Raw genomic sequence first — 16930 nt, 5'->3', positions numbered from 1 at the left:
TGTCTGGTTTTCCTGAAGCTGTCACAGAACCCAGAATCCCCTACCAGTTTCACTTTTGTAGGGGAGGGGAAAGGGACACCAACCATTGGGGCTGACCTCCCTAAACCCTCTAGTGCAGCGCTGCTCAACGGGAGTGCATTTTGGAAATCTGGATATCCTGGGTAGCAAGTCTAACTCATGACCTCCATCTTTTTGGACATAGCATTCATTCCCCTTCTGAAATAGAGAGAATTGTGTAGGGGGGGAGGGGAAACAAAACAGTAACAAATGCTAGTATGAATTTGTCCAGTATAGCATTCTTTTTATTATTTTTTTTAAAATTGTGTACCATCATCACTAAATCCTCTTGGACACTACGCTAACCGATTGCTGTCCCACCAGCAATCAAATGCATGCAAATAAGATTTAGTCATCTTGTCTAAAAATATATATTTTGTCAAATTCTAGATACATCAGTTTTTCCAGTTTGCAAAGCGTTACAGCATTGGTTTCAAGTGTTTCATCCATCGTTCTGATTGTGCACCATGAACACTCATTGCATTTCATAACCGAACACAGTTACAAAGGGCTGACTAGGACTGAGGAGGGAGGCAGCCCCCCCTCTAGGAGGTTACTACAGAAGGTGTTCGCTGGCATTCCGACGAGATTGGCGAATCCTCCAAAGAAATGGCAGTAGTGTTGTGCTCCTTTGTCTCACCATCGCTATCAGAGGGCGGGAGACTCGGGTTTCTATCACCAAGTTCACATGGGCAGTAGCCTTCTCCTCCCTTCCTGTCCGGCTGATGCTGCAGGGATGCGCGGAAATCCAACAGCAACACTATGAGACGATATAGCTGCAGCATTACCACTAGAACGTTTTTGGCTGTGAAGAAAACCAGCATGTGATTTATGACCTTAAAATGGCCCATCAAGATCAGTCGCACAATGAGAAAAGGGCCATCTTGTATGAAAAGGCTAATTCCAATGTTCCACAGGTCTGCACTATATCTGCACAGTAACAAACAAGGCAGTCTCTTGGTCGATGAAGCTGGATGGCAGCCGATATTTATCACTGTAAATACAAATGTTTTGCAGGGTTAAAAATATTTGTAGTTTCCTTGCTCAAGCCTTTGCTATTTATCATTTATAGTGCTTTAAAGGCATATTCAGTGCTGTACGTTCAACATGTAATAGATGGTCCCTGCTCAGAAGAGCTTATAATCTAATTAGGACAGACAGACAGAACAAATGGGACAGATAGGAGTTGGGGAGTTTCTTGCAGAGAAAATAATGAGATGGGCATAGGTATCTTACGGCAGTGGTTCCCAACCCTAGCCAGTCAGGTTTTTGGGATAGCCCTAATGAATATGCATGAGATAGATTTCCATCTAATGGAGGTTTCGGGCATACAATCTGCCCCATGCATATTCATTAGGGCTATCCTGAAAACCTGACTGGCTGGTGGTCCTTCAGGACAGGGTTGGGAACCACTGTCTTACGGTGAGTAAGAGTTAGGAGTTGAAAGCAGCCCCTGTTCTTGTTTGGACTAGAGAATAACACGGTGACAAAATTCATCACCGTTCCCGTCCCCGCGGATAACCGCGGGAAACCATCTTCATGTCATTCTTTAAGGAGAGAGGGAAGAATCAGAATATGAATGGCCACAGCCACTGACCCGCAAGCTTTGCTTTGAATAATGCTGGTGTAGAAGGACTAAGGATGAAATAGACACTAGAAAATGACATGGGTTTATTTCCGGTTATCCGCGGGGACGGGGACGGTGATGAATTTTGTCACCGTATCATTCTTTAGTTTGGACTCTTCTTACCTCTAAGTTCATGTGTGAGCAAAATGCAGAGTTGCTGACAATTATAAAGGGAATATCATTGGTTATGAGTTCCTGTTAACAATTTAGTTGGTCACAAGAATTTAAGTACATGACTAAGCAATAATACTTACAGGGCAAACTTCTAAAGACAGGAAAAAAAAAAAAAAGATTTCAAAAAAATATTCAGTATAGGGAACTATAGGAGATCTAATTCTTAAGACTCATGCTTAACAACTTTAAGAGAATGAAAGCTGAATGCTATCTAAAAATGATTTCATATCTAAGTTTTTTTCTCAGGAAGAATCCAGATCAGCCTGTGCATCCCAACCACTAATTCATATACCTCCTAATTCTATAAACTTATTCACACATTTTAGCCAGATATAGAATACTGTCAGTTATGTGAGTAACTTAAATTGCTAAATTACGTGCAAATTGGCATTAACAATTAGTAATTGATAACAATTGGAGTTAATTGGCACCAATTTGCAGTGATGCAGAAAAATACACTTAGGCCCAGATTCTCAAATATTGTCAGTAAAATTAGTTGGGTTGCTGTAGTGCCGACGAATTGTCTGATTTCAAAAAGGGGATTGATGTTAAAACAATGTCATATGCAAATGAGTTGCACAGAGATCCCCCCTAATGCCATCCGATCAGTCATTGGAAAAGCGACTGACACATGCCCACAGATGGCAGGGGAAGCTCGAACAGCTGAGCGGCAGGGGAAGCCCTGAAGTAGCCTCCTGCTGCTTAATAGTTCGGGACAGGAAGACTTTCTTTTTTTCTTTTAATGGGCGCAGGTGTTATCTGTGTCCTACACACAATATCTGGCCCCACCCCCAAAAAAGTTATTCTGCCACTCCCTGATGATGGGCCCTCTCCTGACAATGGCCCCCAAACAAAAAAATTGGCAGGAGAGATGACCACTCCCTCCTACCTTGGCCACCTGGACCCCCGCCACCCCCCCCCCTGTGAATATTGGTAGGAAGGATGTCCTCTCCCTCCTACCTCAAAAGCTACCCAGTCCCCCCCCCCATGCCCTCAACCTAACTCCGTACCTTATTCAGAAGACAGCAGGAGGGATACCCACTCCATTCTGCCATCTCTTCACAATGGTGGGCCTTTACCTTCCCGGTGCATCCTGGGATTCACTAGAAGGGGCCTAAGACTCTGGGTCAATCAGAGCCTTGGACCCCTTCCCAGTGCATCCAGGGATGAACTGGGAGGGGCCTAATACTGATGGGTCTCTGTGGCCACTGAAGCAGAAGGGAGTGGGCATCCCTCTTGCCAATCTTCATGGAGGGGGGGGGGGATTCAGGGAGTCCAGTGGGTCCAGACCTTTTGAGAATTGCTTCCTAAAGTAACGGCTTACTCATCAGCTCTGCAACTGGTAACTTGGCATTGGTTATCATAATTTGCTCCCACTCAATGGGCCAGCCAGGACTAACAAATAGATCAGCAGCTGAAATGTAGGCCTGGAAAACCCTGGCCTATATTTCAGCCACTTATCTATGCCGTCATGGGATCTTAAAGCCAGCCCACAGCAATCATAAGCTGATCACGGCAGGGGAAGTTATCCCTGATCAGCTGAGCATGCAGGGATCCCTGAAGCCCCAGAACCCCCCTCAATGTCCCACGGCAGGAGGGACGCCTGCTCCTTCCTGCCAGAACCCCTGAACCCCCATTCAAAATCCCATGGCAGGAGGGATGACCGCTCCCTTCTGCTGGTAGACCCCTCTGAACCCATGACCCCATCCCCCCAACCGCTGATCAGGATCTTAAGGTGTCATAACATTTACTCATTTACTCATAAACTATATACAAACAGAGGAAAACTAAACAGCCAGTATTTTGGCCCTGAATCAAGAGTCTAATATTACAACGTGACTTGTGCAAGAGCAGTCATAGAGAGAGATGATTCAGTTTCTGTACTGCAGTGTATTGCAGACTGTCTGCCGTGGCACACTAGTGTGTCTCCCAAGAATTCAAGTGTGCTGCGGCACACTGGGGAGGAGGAGAGGCATGGCACCGGCTAACTGTCTACAGGACTTCCCTCTCACGGCAACCTCACTGATATCTCAGGGCCCGTCTGGAGTGCCTTCGCGGATGTGAGGATGTCAAGGCAATGATGTCACACGTGCGCATAACATCATCACAGCGACATCTGCGCATTTCCGAATATGAGCCGCGGCCGCTATGTTTAGTGTGCCGCGGCTCGAGAAAGTTCGCGGGACACCGCTCTACTGCATACGAAGTGCGAGGCATTAGTACTTTTTGAGCTACCGCATTGTAATATTAGACTCCCGAAGAAGGCACTTTTCAGTTGCGAAACCCTGGCCTTGCAGAGCCTGTTTCTCTGTTTGTACATGCTTATGAATAAATGTTGTTATGAAACCTTAAGATCCGAAGTAGAGGCATCTAGCCATCCCTACTTTTATCTATTGGATTGCTCAAAAATAGGTGCCAGAAAAGACTGGCACTAAGCTTGATCCTAAAAAGGCACCGATTCCCAAGCCCTAACTTTGAGTGTCAGGTTTACCACCTGTTGAAACCAGTTGTAAATGCTGGTGCCCAGAATGGGTGTGCTCACTCATCTCTTTGTAACAGTGGAAGTCACTTTTGGAACACCTCTTGATGTGCCCTTGTCTCTCCCATGGCCACACCCCCTTCTCAGTTGCACACTCTGTCCTGTGTGTCTGTCAGAATTAGTCTGTAAGCTCGGTTCATAGTCTTAAGTGCACGAGACAAACGAGCGCCGACAATTCAGCGCAAGACTTCAGTGCGCCGCAGAAAAACCTTCTTTTAAAGTGCTCCGATGGGGGTGTTGGTGGGGACCCCCCCCACTTTACTTAATAGGGATAGCGCTAGAGTTGGGAGGTCTTGGGGGGTTGTAACCCCACATTATACTGGAAACTTAACTTTTTCCCTATTTTTTAGGGAAAAAGTTGTTTTCAGTATAATGTGGGGGGTTACACCCCCCCACACCCCCTCAACACGGCAGCGCGAGGCAGCACAATCTCTATTAAGTAGAGTGGGGGGTTCCACCCCCACAACCCCCGTCGGAGCCTTTTAAAAGAAGGTTTTCCTGCAGTGCGCTGAATTGTCAGCGCGTGTTTGTCGGCACATGTTTGTCTCGCGCGCTTTTGTCCCGTCACTGTAATCTCTTTCAAGCGTGTTTAATGTACAGCATTGCATACATTTGGTAGCGCTATGGAAATAATAAATAGTAGTAACAGTAGTAGATCTGGATGCCAACTTTTGGTCCCTCACTAGTTCCAGCCAATCCATGACCCCTACACTTCCACCACTGTACAGCAGTGTTATATGTCCATATTCTGGCTTTATAAAATCGGTATCTGGACATCCATGCAAAATGAATGTCTAAATGCTGGCTTTCAGACATCCAAAACATGAATAGCGCTGCTAAAATAAGCACCATGATCGTTATGTTGAACTCCTGAGATAATCCGAGCTGCCAAGTTCAGAATCTGTTGAGGAGCATGTAGATTTAAAGCATCTAAACTAAGCCCTTCAAGGCAAAACAAGTCTGATTCTCTTGTTAACTACCTCTTTGAGCAAAACATGTGTGTATAAGGCAAAAGCTAGGAGCCAGTACGTTGCTGGCAAAAGTTTGACAGGCTGGAAATGTGGTTTTCCTTGTTTCTTTCACTACAATAAATTTTGTTGAATGTTCTGGAACTGAAGGCCTGTTTTAGTATAATTCTGTACTTGCTGTGTGAGAGTACTTAATAGGTTTTAATCAATAAAGATTTTTTTTTTTCCATAAGCACATAAATTATTTCAGCATAAAGTCTGAAATGTGATGCAGTCAAAGAGTTTGCAGAGAATTTGCATCTTTCTCCCCTCACAACGTGATGCATTTAGATCAGGGATATCTAACCTTGGCTCTCACCCAGGTTGGTTTTTCAGGATTTTCACTATGAATGTGCGCAAGATCTGTTTGTATCTAATGAAGGCAGTGGGTGCAAATAGATCTCATGAATATTCATTGGAGAAATCCTGCAAACTCGACTGTATTGTGGCCCTGGAGGACTATTCTATTCTTATTTATTGTATTTATATTCCACACTATTCTCACAATAGATTGTAGGCAGATTGTAACAATTTAAAAAAAAAAATTGTATCCATACAAAATTATTAAATTAACAGTCATTAAAAATAAAAAAAGTTTTAACAATTTTCTAAAGGTATAATAAGAAGAAACTTTTTTAGTGCAGTCAGAAGGTCATTCCACAGCTTTTTTTTTTTTTTTTTTTTTTAATCTTTATTGATTTTTAATCTAAAACAGTGTCATACAAATGATCAAAACAATAGGTATTACATACATTACACTTTATTTATATTATATAATATGTTATATTAGGTTATTATTATATGAAGGATTACTAAAATCTTGAAAGATATATATGTTACCACAGGTTTGTTTTTATAAACGCAAAAGATTTGTTGAAACGACCATATCAACTTATAGACTAGCCAAGCCTCAATGACTGTCTATACCGGGAGGTAGCTCCGTTTATGGGGAAAGCTATATATGTCATTAAACCTCCTGGTCCCATTCCCTGCAACAATTTATATATAAGTATAACCAATTTAAAATTTACTCCTTTCTCAATCTTCAACCAAAGTAATTGATTCAGAAGAGGACTGAGGATAGACACCTCTGAGATAATTAATATATTACAGCAGAACTGCTTAAGATCTAAGGGGATCTTTTATTATATTATATTACATTACTGATTTCTATTCCGCCTCAACCTTGCAGTTCTGGGCGGATTACAAAAGAGACATCTGGACATTTCCAGGATGATTAGAAAGAGACTTCTGGACTTTTCCAGAAGAGTTACAAGAAGAAGAACATTTCCAGAGGAGTTACAAGAATAATGGTGTAGTATAGTTTAGGGCAGGGGTCTGCAACCTTTAAGACATAAAGAGCCACTTGGACCCGTTTCCGAAAAGAAAAAAAAACTTGGAGCCGCAAAACCATTATAAAACAAATCTAACACTGCATATATTGTTTCTTATCTTAATGCTATATACAGGATCACTAAATTGAAAATAAAATCATTTTTCCTACCTTTGCTATTTGGTGATTTCATGAGTCTCTGGTTGCACTTTCTTCTTCTGACTGTGCATCCAATCTTTCTTCCTTTCTTTCAGCCTCCTGTATGTTTCCTCTCCTCCAGACCTCATTCTCTCCCCCAACTTTTTCTTTCTGTCTCCCTGTTCCCCCTTCTTTCTGTCTCCGTGCCGTCCCCCAAGCCACTCGGTTTGCTGCCACCGCAATCGGGGAACAGCCCCCAAGCCACCGCCATCCCAAGCTTTCCCTGCAGAAGTGTTGCGCTGACCAGCATTCCGCTCCCTGACGTCAATTCTGACGTAGGAGAGGAAGTTCCGGGCCAACAAGGCATTTCTCCTCATTCCATCCAGCCTGAGCCCCATCTCTCCTTGATCCAGCATTTCCCTTCTGTGTCTGTCAGAATTACCATTCCACCTATTTTCCAGCATCACCCTTCTTTGTGTCCATCTCACCTATATCCCTATCTCACCACTTTTTCAGAATCTTCATTTGTCTCTGTCCTTGTCTTTACCCCATGTTCACCATTTGCCCTTTCAATGTCTTTATCCCCCCCCCCACTTTTTCAGCATTACTTCTATGTCTCTATTTCACCTTCTCTTCATGTCCCCTCTGTATCTCTATCCTTATTCAGTAGGTCCTGCTCACCCTTTCTCTTCTTTGTGTCACTATCTCCATTTTCAGCTTTCCCCCCCTTTTTCTTTGTTACTGCACCCTGTAGCTAGAATCTTTCCACCCTCCCTCCACTCCGGCCCAGCCCAGTATGAAAGATTTCCTTTTGTTTCCCTCCCCTCTCTCTTTCTCTCTCTCTTCTGCTCCCTCACCCACGAGTCCTGCATCTGGCCCTCTCCCTTCTACCTGCACCTGGCAACACCCCCCTGCTCCGCGGCTCTCTTCAGCAACTCGTCAGCAGCAGTGATCAAGACAAGCTGCCGACATCGAGGCCTTCCCTCTACGAGTCCCGCCTTTGTGGAAAAAGGAAGTTGAAACAAGCGGGACTCGCAGAGGGTAGGCCCCGACGTCAGAAGCTTGTGCTGAGTTGCCGAAGAGAGCCGCGGAGCAGGGGATGTGGCCGGAAGCCGGTAGAAGGGAGAGGGAGATAGGAAGGCTGTAGATCTCCGGAGCATGACACCGACCCCGGCCAGGATGATTTCTTTTTCAGGCGTGCACATTACAAGTCCAGCGTCGCGGGGGAAATAGCCATGCTGAGCAGTGAGCTCAGCACTACACAGATGAAAGCCTTGCTTGCTGATTGGTCCGGCGGGGCGGGGCCGCCGGACCAATCAGCAAGCAAGGCTTTCATCTGTGTATGTGCTGAGCTCACTGCTCAGCATGGCTATTTCCCGCCGGGACGCCGGACTTAAGCTGCATGCCTGCGTGACACACTACCGGAGCCGCAGCAAAGGTGGAAAAGAGCCGCATGCGGCTCTGGAGCCGCAGGTTGCCGACCCCCGGTTTAGGGAATGGGATACGGCAAGGAGGATTGGGCTATTCCAGTGGATATACAATTTGGGATGCTGTACAGATAGGATATAGTGCAGTTTCAGTATATATGCAGTTAGGGAAGCAGTTGACAAGCTTGGGCTTTGAGGGGAAGGGTAACTGGTGAAGAAGGGAGGATGGGGGAGTCACACTGAGGGGAATCCAGATTGGAATTATGACATCTGTATAAATTTTTTTGAATAGATGGGTTTTGATTTCTTTGCGAAAAGATTTGAAATCGCTTGTTGTCATCAGCAGGTTGGAGATGGCATGGTCCAATTTCGCTGCTTTATTGAAGAGCACTTAGGCCCAGATTCTATAAAAAGATGCCGAATGTTAGGTGCCTAGATCACAACGCCTAGCCAATCTAGGTGCCTAACTCCACCCCCCCCCCTTGCTTTTTATATGAAGCCACATTAGGTTTTTTTGTGCTATTAGCTCCGAATTCCTATGAGAGTCGGAGCTAAAACCGCCATGGCCGGTGATAAAAAACAAACAAATCCTAATGCAACTTCATAAAAGAGGGGGTTAATTATTTAAAAAGCTTCATTGGCACTGGTTGCAAGCAATTAGCACCTCATAATTGGCTTAGATTAAAACTGATTGGATAGTAGGCGGCTACCACTTTGAGGTGGATGCCTAGTTCAAGACGCCTACCAGAAAGTAGGTGTGGTTAGGGGCAGATCGTGGAAGTGTTTTTGGTGTGTAGGCCCCCATTATGGACCTAGGTACCGGTATTTAGGCCAAGAAAAACCTGGCATAAATAGATGTGCCTAAGATTTGGACGTCTACCGGTCCCTAAGTCCACTTTATGCACAGTGAAGTGTGATTCTATAAATGATGCCTAACTTAAGATTGGCATGCGCTATATGCCACATTCCTTGGCACCTGTGTTTTAGGTGTAGTGGTACTGGAGGACTGGAGAAGGGTGAATGTGGTCCCTCTCCACAAAAGTGGAAGTAAGGAAGAAGTCTGATTTCTGTGGTAAGCAAATTAATGGAAACACTTTTAAAAACAGAGAATGGTGAAGTTTCTGGAATCCGGTGGATTACAGGACCAGAAGCAACATGGATTTACTAGAGGTAGGTCTCGTCAAACAAATCTGATCAAAACTTCTATTGAAAACACTGGAAGTGAAAGCCGGATGTCTCAATCCATCCTCCTTTTTCTGGAGCCATATGGTAACCCTAAATTTACACCTACTATTAATATGCATAAGTGGGCACACCTAAATGTTAGTGTATAAACACCAACTTACGCTAGTATTCTATAACCAAATCTGGGTGCCCAGGTGCCTATACAGAATTCATAGTCAGCCTGCAATTTTATTACACTTTAGTTTAAGGTCCTTCACCCCATAGGCCAACTAGAGTCAGCATTCTCAGCTGCTAAGGCAGAATGAGCCCCACCAGTTCTATAAAAACAATGCCCAAGGGGCTGAAACCAGGGCCTATAACGGAAAGAGCTGTGGTATTTGCCAACCCTATACTGTCAAGGGAAGGGTTGAGCTATGTGAGCTGGACGGATATAAAATAAGGGGAAAATTTTAGTATATTATGTTTACAAGCACACATTAAATATATTTAATCTGTAACCTAAAAATTGCAAGTTTCAGAACAGGAAACCTTTTCATCTGAAATTCTGAACTCAGACAAAGGATTGTTCATGCTTATTAGGTCAGTACAGAACATTCCATCTGCTTTGTTATTGTCATAAAATGTAATTCAGGCAACAGAGCCGACTATGAAATGCAACATTGTAGCATATTAGCTGGCTCGGAACAGAATGGTGCTTCATTTTAATGTAACTTTTCTTTTTGGCCTTCAACAGATCTCTAGCACCAGGCAGCTAATTACTGGATCTTAACCAGTTCTGTTATCTACTTGATTTTTTTTCATGGAATAATTCATCCACGTCAGTCCAAGAAACAAGCAGCTTGCTAGTTTAGTACTGCTTCTTCTTAATGTCACATTACACTGAAAGATGTGATAGGAGGGAGAATATATGGAAAATGGACAATCTTTTCATCAGGAAAATGAATGATATGTATTTGCAACATTGATATGCAAAGAAATATAGTGGTTGCTTAAGGAAAACAAGAAAATGTGAAATGGCTGTCATAGTCTACACCAGGGGTCTCAAACTCAAACCCTTAGTGGGGCCACATTTCGGATTTGTAGCTACTTGGAGGGCCGAGAAAAAAAAATAGTTAATGTCTTATTAAAGAAATGACAACTTTGCATGAGGTAAAACTATTTATAGTTTATAAATCTTTCCTTTAACAGTTAAAGGAAAGATTTATAAACTATAAAGAGTTTTACCTTAAGCAAAATTGTCATTAACTATTTTTTCTGCGGCCCTCCAAGTACCCTATTTTTTCTGCAGCCCTCACATTTAAAGTTTAATATCTTTCCTTTCTCAAAACTGACACATTTCAATCACTATATTGAAAATAAAATCATTTACCCTACCTTTGTTGGCTGATGACTTTATTTTTCTGTGCTTTTAACTATGTTTCCAGGGCCTTCTTGCCCTTTGACTGTTTTTCTCTCCGTCTTCACTTTCTGCCTTGCATCCATCTTTGGCATTAACTTAATATTCAATTTTTCTGCTTTCTTTTCAAAATCTACATTTCCATGTCATACCTTCCCTTCTATCTCTCTCTTCTTCCGTCCCTATTTCCATGGTCTGACATCTCTTTCTTTCCTTTCTCTCCCTCCCTCCTTTCTTCCTTCCTTTCCCCTGGTCTGGCATCTGTCTCCTTCCCTCCCCCAACTTTTTATTTCTTTTACCCTGCCCCCTTCTTTCTTTCTCTCTCTCCGTGCCCCCTTTCTTTCTTTTTTCTTTCTCCATGCCCGCCCTTTCTTTCTGTCTTTCTCTCTCCATGCCCCTTTCTTTCTGTGTCCCATTTCCCTTCTTTCTTTCTGTCTCTCTGCCCCCCCCTTTCTTTATTTCTCCCTGCCCTCCCCCAAGCCACCACCATTGGGGAACAGGCCACCACCGCCACAATCGGGGAACAGGCCAGCGCCGAGGTCTTAGCTCTCCCTGCTTATCTTCCCCAGCGCGGGTCCAACCAATTCTCACCACCTGACATCAATTCTAATGTCGGAGAGGAAGTTCCGGGCCAGCCAGGCAGCGATTGGCTGGCCCGGAACTTCCTCCCCGACGTTAGAATTGACGTCGGGTGGCGAGAATTGGTCGGCTCTGAACTGGGGAAGATAAGCAGGGAGAGCTAAGATCTCGGGGCTGGCCTGTTCCCCGATTGCGGTGGCTTGGGGGAGGGCAGTGAGACAGGAAGGGAAGCAGATTGGGGACCCCTGCTTTAGGCGAGCAGCGAGCCATTTGCTGACATTCCCTCCAGAGAGACTTCTGCAAGTCCAATTACAGCAGTCGCAGTCTGTACGCGATTGTCCTCTCCACAATTGGAAAACTTGTGAAATAGAGAGGACAGATCGCGGACCGCAAAATAGTCCCTGGAGGGCCACGTGTTTGAGACCGCTGGTCTATACAGATCTGTGTTAATATAGTAATATATAAAATAAAACAAAAACACAAAGGAAAAAAAAATACCTTTTTCATTGGACTAACTTAATGTAGTTTATGATTAGCTTACAAAGGTAATCCCTTCTATCTCAGATCAGAAATAAGCATGTTTCCCTTACATATACTGGCAAAATCAGTTACATAGTAACATAGTAGATGACGGCAGATAAAGACCTGAATGGTACATCTAGTCTGTCCAAACCTGATTCAATCTAAAAAATTTTTTTGTGGGGGGGAGGTTTCTTCTTCTCCTTAGCTCTATCTGGGCAAGAATCCAAAGCTCTGCCCGGTACTGTTCTTAGGTTCCAACTACTGAAGTCTCTGTCAAAGCTCACTCCAGTCCATCTATACCCTCCCAGCCATTGAGACCCTCCCCACAAACGGCCGTATATGGACACAGATCAGGCAAGTCTGCCCAGTACTGGCCTTAGTTCTTCAATATTTACTATTATTTTCTGATTCTAGATCCTCTGTGTTCATCCCATGCTTTTTTGAACTCCGTCACCGTTTTCCTCTCCACCACCTCCCTCGGGAGAACATTCCAGGCATCCACCACCCTCTCCGTAAAGAAGAATTTCCTTACATTGCTCATGAGTCTCCCACCCCTCAACCTCAAATTATGTCCTCTAGTTTTACCATTTTCCTTTCTCTAGAGACATGTTTTAACATAGAAACAAACAAACAAAAAAAAGATGGAGACAAAAGAATACAAATATTTCATGTTAAAAAAAAAGATATTGGTAGATAAAAATCAATTGTTCCACCTAGCCTGCCCATTTTTTTACCTGCTTATTTTGTTTTTTTATAGGTCTTCTTCAGTCTATGGTCTTTTCTCTCCCCCAGCCATTAAGGTCCCAACTGGGGTAACTTTGTAACAGGATGCCTATATGAGAAGTCCAAAAAGGCAAAATGTTTAAAGGTTCTAGATGGTGTTAAAGGCACATGAGATCGAGTGGTAAGAATTTCTCCAATACTTTATTCTCTTTTGATAAGTAATAATAAGACATTGCTGCCCACATATACAAATGGCAAGCATGTTGCTTAAAATTAATGATGTCATTGATTGCTGAGATTTGGCAGACTGCTGCGTCCCGTGAATTTCCATTGAGGAAGGGAATGTAACCAGTGGTGTGCCTCAAGGTTCTGTTCTTGGGCCTGTTCTTTTTAACATTTTTGTAAGCGATATTGCTGAAGGGCTGTCAGGTAAGTTTTGCCTCTTTGCGGATGATACCAAAATCTGCAATAGAGTAGACATCCTGGATGGTGTGAATAACATGAAGAAAGACCTAGTGCCCTTCCTCAGGGAACACTTGAGCAGTCAAACAGCTCAAGTGTCCCCTGAGGAAGTCGTTTTTATATGCCAAAACAGGGATCCTTGTTGAGATTTTTAATTGTTTAATAAAGACTTTATTACCAGTTGAAAAACCACCACCCTTGCCTTTTTTTTGTTTGACTGTCCTTTCTCGAAGGCGAGGTGCTCTTCTGTTTCAACAAGTCCAGCCATCTGATTGCAGGTTGCCCTCTTCAGTTTTCCCCAACATGATGTCCTTTTCCAATTATCTTTCTCTTCTGACAGTGTGACCAAAATAAGACAGTCGTAATTTCATCATTTGGATTTGCATGACATTGCTGGTCTGATCTCTTCCGGAATTGATTTGTTAGTCCTTCCGGCATTCCACAACACGGTTCATAGACAAAATCGTGCGAGACAACGGCGCGCCGACAACTGAGCACAAGGTTGACGGCGCGCCAAAGAAAAGCACTATTTTAAAGGGTTCCGACGGGGGGTTGTTGGTGGCGAACCCCCCTATTTTACTTAACAGACATCGCGCTGGCATTGTGGGGGGTTTGAGGGGTTGTAACCCTCCTCATTATACTTGAAACCAAACTTTTTGCCTGTTTTTTTAGGGAAAAAGTTCAGTTTTAAGTATAATGTGGGGGGTTACAACTCCCCAACCCCCCCACAATGGCAGTGCAATGTCTGTTAAGTAAAGTGGGGGGGGTTCCCCCCCACATCCCCCGTCGGAGCCCTTTAAAATAGTGCTTTTCTTCGGCGCCCCATCAACCTTGCGCTCAGTTATCGGCGCTCAGTTGTCGGTGCACCGTTGTCGGCGCACCATTGTCTCGCGCGATTTAGTCCCGTCACCCCACAACACGCATAAAATCCTTCCTCAGCACCAAAGCTCAAATGACTCAATCTTCTTTCTGTCTTGTTTCTGTAGAGTCCAGCTTTCGCATCTGTAATTGACCACTGAGAAAATGAGTGCATGAACAAGTCTGAGCTTTGTTTGGAGTGTTATTTCCTTGCCTTTGAATACTTTGTCAAGAGCCTTCATTGAAGAGTGACCGACAAGTGCTATTCTGTGGAGTGTTTCTTCCCTGCTAGTTGCCTCTTTGTTTATGAAAGAGCCCAGGAGACTGAAATCTTTTACAGCTTCTATTCTATTGCCTTCAAGCTCAAAATCTTCATCGTTTTCCATGTTCACAATCTTCATCTTGTTTATGTTCAGTTCTAATGCCATGTTATGGCCTTTGGCTTTAACCTTTTTCAGTAGATACAGCATGTCTTTGTAGCTGGTCATGAGCATTGTATCATCCGCATAGCCAGGTTGTTTATATTTTGGGCACCAAATTTGAAACCAACGCGCTGACATTTTAAATGAGTTTATGCAGCTCAGCATAGATATTTTTTGCGCTATACATAGAATCAGGCCCTTAACTGTATCTATGACATCCTGTTTGTCTGTCTTGGCTGTTTAGATTGTAAGCTCTTTCGAGCAGGGACTGTCTTCTTTGTGACTCTGGATTTTTCAGTACAGTAGTTTCCCTTTTTTTGCATGTTAAACTGTGCATTAGTACAGTGTTTTTCAACCTTTTTACACCTATGGACCGGCATAAATAAAAGAATTAGTCTGTGGACCGGCATTGGTTCATGGACCGGCGGTTGAAGAACACTGGGCTATGTCGTGGCCCAGAGCCCGCCCATCTCTACCCAATCTCCACCCTAGACCCCACCCCCATAATAGTACTAATTGTAACACTATTTTTTTCATTCATTTTTCACAGATACACAATATCATCTTATTAACAACACATAATGGTTAACAGCAGATGTAAATTCTCAAAACTGACATAATTCAATCACTAAATTCAAAAATAAAATCATTCCCCCCTACCTTTGTTGTCTCCCTCCCTCCATGCTATGCCTTACCTTCTGGCCTGCTCCCACCTGGCCATTTTATGCTGCCCCCGGTATTATCTTCAGGCCGGCTCCCTCTTCTTCACTCCTTGCGCGTCTCATGCCTCATCTGGAAGCCTACCCTCTGACGTTGCAACGCTAGAGAGAAGGCTTCTGGTTCAGGCGCAGGATGCGCCCGTGACTTTGTGCACTGAATCAGTGAGGAAGAGGGAGCTGACTCAAAGATAATGCCGCATTGATTGCACCGTGGACCGGTGGTTGAAGAACACTATTTTGGACCTGATGCACATGCTGGCCCTGTGGACCGGCAGGAAATTTCTGTGGACTGGTAGTTGAAGAACACTGCATTAGTGAATTTCCTGTCAGACTGTGTGGCACAGGTAGAGAGTAAGTAAGGAAGCATTAACCAGCTGGCACATTACACTTATTGCGTGCGTGCGTTAACACAAAGGTAATACAGGACAACTTACCACTTACATGTTAACTGAATGGCAGATACCCCATTTTAATCTGAATGTTAATGCATGACTTACAATTAAAAAAAAAAAAAAAGCAGGAACACCCCTTCTTGATGCAGCATTAGTTTTGGGTTTGCCACTCATAAAATCCTGCTTTATGCCACGTTAAGTCCAAAGCTTAATGCTTTTCATAGAAAGGTCCTTTGTGATCTCCCAAGATGAAGGTCCATTATATATAATTTACTTCTGTGGCTTATAATTACAAGATGTGATGAGTTTTGATGTCCTCTCTAATTTTGGGATCTTTCGAATGTCATGCTGAATATTTTGTAAATTATGCAAGCATGTATATCACAATTGTATACCGTTTTGCTGAAGATGCACCTCCAGGAATGCCAGTGCAAAGGCTGAGTAAAAAGTAGGTGCACTCTATCCATGTGCCTAATTTTTATGTGCATGTGGAGTTGTGAAATGTTACACAAACCTTTCGCTATTTGTAAAACAGCTCTACACATGGAAAAGCTTTATAAAATTTCCCCCTTTGCATCTATCCAATCATGACTGAAGCCTGATACTTTTTCAGCTCCTAAAAATGTATTTTTTTTTTTAGTATTTATATACCACTTATAGCCTAAGTGGTTCACATTCAGGTACTCAAGCATTTTTCCTTATCTGTCCCAGTGGGCTCACACTCTATCTAATGTACCTGGGGCAATGGGGGATTAAGTGACTTGCCCAGGGTCACAAGTAGCAGCATGGGATTTTAACCCACAACCTCAGGGTTCTGAGGCAGTAGCTTTAACCACTGTGCCACATACTCCCCACGAAATCTGTTCCAGATAGTCATCACTCTCTTAGAGAAATATTGTAGTTCTATTGAGTCACACTGCACTTTCATACAGTTTCATTCTATGCAAAATATTTCATCTTGTACTTTATCATAGCCTGTTAAATATTTGAACATTTAAGGGTAGATTAAATTTAAGAAAATGCACAAAAATTAGGTGCGAAAGAATTGAACTCTAAGCAAGTATTCTATAATGGCAATATTGAGCACTGAAGCTGTCGTAGAATAAGTAAGTTTTTAAATGCCAAGAATTTATATGCTCAGAGACATGCTGGAATGCAGTCTGGTATGACCGCCACTTGGCCGGAGCTAGAGAACCAGCGATCAGATGTTCTGCAGCACTACCCCCAGACTCCACAGCTTTTCAGGGATAGCTGTCGGCACCTCTTCCACCGCTGGAGCTAGCTGTCGAAAGAGAGGAAAATACTGTCATGAAAGAGCGTCCGCTATTTGATTATCCACACCATGTACATGACACACCTGCGCATAGAAG

General features: G+C 43.5%; 1 protein-coding gene across 2 annotated transcripts in view; it reads right to left on the bottom strand.

Annotated features, from left to right (window-relative positions):
• Positions 1-299: 299 nt before the first annotated feature.
• TMEM26 (transmembrane protein 26) overlaps positions 300-16930 on the bottom strand; it is a 54400-nt gene continuing 37769 nt past the window's right edge. For both annotated transcript variants that reach the window (XM_033942996.1, XM_033942995.1), the window contains one exon: positions 300-1051. In XM_033942996.1, coding sequence (XP_033798887.1) covers positions 603-1051 — 449 coding nt within the window. In that variant the 3' untranslated portion in view covers positions 300-602. The remainder of the gene's footprint in view (positions 1052-16930) is intronic.

Source organism: Geotrypetes seraphini, chromosome 4 (assembly GCF_902459505.1).
Source record: "Geotrypetes seraphini chromosome 4, aGeoSer1.1, whole genome shotgun sequence".
NCBI classification, from domain to species: domain Eukaryota; kingdom Metazoa; phylum Chordata; class Amphibia; order Gymnophiona; family Dermophiidae; genus Geotrypetes; species Geotrypetes seraphini.
Note: the sequence above shows the minus strand (reverse complement) of the source record. Positions and strands in the feature narration are given on the sequence as shown.